The sequence below is a fragment of the Apis dorsata genome, unplaced genomic scaffold, assembly GCF_000469605.1.
Source record: "Apis dorsata unplaced genomic scaffold, Apis dorsata 1.3 scaffold_665, whole genome shotgun sequence".
Classification (NCBI taxonomy): Eukaryota; Metazoa; Arthropoda; class Insecta; order Hymenoptera; family Apidae; genus Apis; species Apis dorsata.
In genome coordinates, this window is record NW_006263851.1 from 44,986 (window position 1) to 48,254 (window position 3,269).

Sequence of the window (3,269 nt, forward strand, 5' to 3'; positions counted from 1 at the left end):
TTATCTATGTACTTGCATATTCAACGAAATTGTATAATTATCTCTCGTAGTTGTTTTAGAATGAATAAAGAATTTTTTTTAAATTTTTATGAAGTAAAATATATCGTATATTTTTTAATCGACGAATAATAATATATAAAAAAAGAAAAAAAAACAATTTGATTACCGAGTAATTTAAAAAAAAAAATGAGTCTTTACATTTACTATACCTCCTTCTCGTCTGTTGCGGCAACGGTATACGCTGTATTGGAATTTTCAGGTTCTTTCGCAGGACCGATTACAAACGCGTAGATCAATCCAGCTGCCATCCCACCAAGGATTGGTCCGATCCAATACAACCAGTGGTCGGTGAACGAACCCATTACAACAGCGCTACCAAATGATCTGGCTGGATTCATACCTGCACCAGTTCTTGGCACCTATTAAAAATGATACAACTCGTTCAACATATCTTCGTTTTAACTAATAATATAAATAATATAATACACAAATGTGAGTTCTTTTTCAAAAGATTCTGTAAAAAAGAAACGGTATAGTAATACACAATACTATCTTTAAGATTATATTAATCATAAAGAGTATATATGATAAAATTGCAAGATAGAAAAAGTATATTAAATTTATATCTTACGCCGATAATATGGCCAACGGAAACCGAAAGTCCAATTATAAGAGGAGCTATTCCCTTGCTGTCCGGCTTTGCCGCGTCACATGCACCGCACACGACCAGTACCAACACGAAGGCAAGGAAAAATTCTATACCGAAACCTTGGACAGGGGTAACGCCTGGTGAGAGAGATACTACGCCTAGAGCATGTTCCATCCTTTCAGGAGATAATGCTCTTAATATACCAGATCCCGCTATTGCACCTATGCATTGAAGTATTACATACAATAAGCCTCTAATAACTGGCACCTGCAAAACAATATAAGTAGATTTTTATAAATTTTATAATTGTTGCTTTGCTCAAAATTATTCACAATATATACATAAGAATTTTTCACTATCTTCTCGAACTTTTTATATTATTATATCGTACGGTTCTATGAATATGTATTATCCGTGCCCGTGTGTAATGCTGATTTTCTTGCGAATAAATGACTAAATCGTATTCCAGAAGCAGAAGGATGAATAATATATCGATAGATCATATCATTGGCAACCACTTTATCCTATATCACATCCAATCAAATAATTGCACGTTTCATTGTTTCCGTAACGAAGAATATAATCACAATCATAATAAATCAAATATGTATAAAAAGAAATAATAACCTATTTCTAATAACCTATTTCTTACCTTGCCAATAACCATTAAACCAAACGTGACAGCAGGATTAACATGACCACCAGAAACGTGTCCTACTCCTTGAATCGCTGTGGCCACGGCCAAACCAAACGCTAAGCTTATTGCAACGACGTTCCCCGTAATGACAGATCCACAGCCGAAGAAATTCAACAACAACGTGCCAAGAAACTCTGCAACTAGCGCGCGGTAAAGGCCGGCCTTTTTATCGGTAAGCTCGCTCGCGCCCAGAGCCTGTTTCAAAGTTGCCATCTACAAAACAATTAATCGTGACTTTTGAAGGTTATGTATATAGAGGCTGTTGCTTCTATTTGATATATATTCGATATATATATATAATATAATATATTATAATATTATATTATATATAATATATTATATTATATATAATATATAACCTTTCGAAGGTTATGTATATAGAAGCTGTTGCTTCTATTCGATATATATTCGATATATATATATATAAGAGTCAATCGTAGATCGTTTCAACTATAAGAAGCAACGTCCAGTTTTTTTTTCGCATTTAATTCCATGGCGTTTATAGTCCCCTGTTCAATCAACGATCCTTGAACGATACTTGGCGAAGTAAAAGATTCCGAAGGACAACTCGAACTTTTTGTTCAACGTCATTAAAGAACGGTTTAATAATCCCGTTAACGAAGAAAAAGTACAATAAAATTGCATAAGGTGAGTTAACAAGTTTCGATTCGTGGATTAATTATCTCGCAACATTTTGAACGGAAAATTTTACTGTACACGTTTTAATTAACTTTTTTTTATTTTTGTATTTTTGTAATTCAAGTTTACTATCACAAGAGGAAGTATCGAAGAAGAATAAGAAGAAGTTTGTTATTCTTTTCATTTAGTCTTCTCTCGTTGAGAGGAACAATTAAAATTTGATTAGGATTACGATTAATAATATTCGATGGATACGATCGTTCATTAACCAGTTTGAAAATGAAGCCGGTCGATCGTTTAGCAGTTCCGTCGATTCGCGTCATAGATTTAGATCGAGGACGCGGCCACGTGCAACGTATGTAACGCATGTGTGTCGTTTGCGCCGCAACGAAATTACAGTTTGAGTAACGAAACTGGTTAGGTTAACGAGAGACGCGTCCAGGTTGCATTACGCATGTAGATCGTCATATCCTCGACGGAGTATCCCGATCGAATTATTTAATCATTCCTTGTAAAATATTCCTTCCTCGACGCGGCTAATCGTCACCCACGCCGCCGTCGCGAGCCTTGCGCTATTCGACGCAAATATCTTAACTTGAGCGCCGCCTGGATCTAGGTCGGCTCCATCTTCCACAATCCCTTTTATTAATTTTCGTCCTACCTTCGACGCGTTCGTTGCGATCCATTTTCTAATAAAATCTCATTCGACCCTCTCTCGTCTTCGCGTGATCATAACGAGTCAAACGCGAGTAATAAAATGTACGTAGATACAAGGGGATACAAATTTTCGTTCGAGGATAAAATTCTGTGTATTTTTCCAGCCGAGAAAAAATACTCTCCATACTATTCTGAAAGAACGAGGTAAGATACTGGTTATATATATATATATATACGTTGACGAGTTTACGATAGCGTTAACGAAAGAACGCGACATTTCATTTGGTTCAATGATGAATTTAATCCGGGTGAGATCATCCGTGTTCAAACCGAGAAAGACCGAGACCACGCCATTCTCGCAATTTCCAACGCGACGCGTGTCACGTGCCCGTTGTTAATCGTTTCCAGCTACCTTTTTCCTTCTCTGATCTTTCTCGCGATAATGACACCGCTCGAACGTGCGAAACGTGTTACGGTATTTTAATTTCGTCTCCTCGCTTAAACCAAGATAAAGGAAAAATTTTTTTCCCTCGTGAAATGTGTTAACGAACCTTTACCACTGATTTATGTTTATTATATACGAGGATTTCAGTGGAATATATATGTGTATATATATATATATATATA

General features: G+C 35.9%; 2 protein-coding genes across 6 annotated transcripts in view; one reads left to right on the top strand and one right to left on the bottom strand.

Moving 5' to 3' along the window:
* LOC102679924 (aquaporin AQPAn.G-like) overlaps positions 1 to 3,269 on the bottom strand; it is a 7,343-nt gene that overhangs the window by 1,439 nt on the left and 2,635 nt on the right. For 2 of the 4 annotated variants that reach the window (XM_006622107.2, XM_006622108.2), the window contains exons 2-4: positions 1,302 to 1,559; positions 632 to 916; positions 210 to 419 (exon numbers count right to left, since the gene is read on the bottom strand). In XM_006622107.2, coding sequence (XP_006622170.1) covers positions 210 to 419; positions 632 to 916; positions 1,302 to 1,559 — 753 coding nt within the window. Of the gene's footprint in view, positions 1 to 198; positions 420 to 631; positions 917 to 1,301; positions 1,560 to 3,269 lie in introns of all 4 variants that reach the window. The other 2 variants (XM_006622109.2, XM_006622110.2) reach the window with 1 other exon arrangement.
* LOC102679301 (aquaporin AQPAn.G) overlaps positions 3,244 to 3,269 on the top strand; it is a 37,113-nt gene continuing 37,087 nt past the window's right edge. Inside the window, exon 1 of one of the 2 annotated variants that reach the window (XM_006622104.2) lies at positions 3,244 to 3,266. The gene's annotated coding sequence lies outside the window, so the exon portion shown is untranslated. The other variant, XM_006622105.2, reaches the window with a different exon arrangement.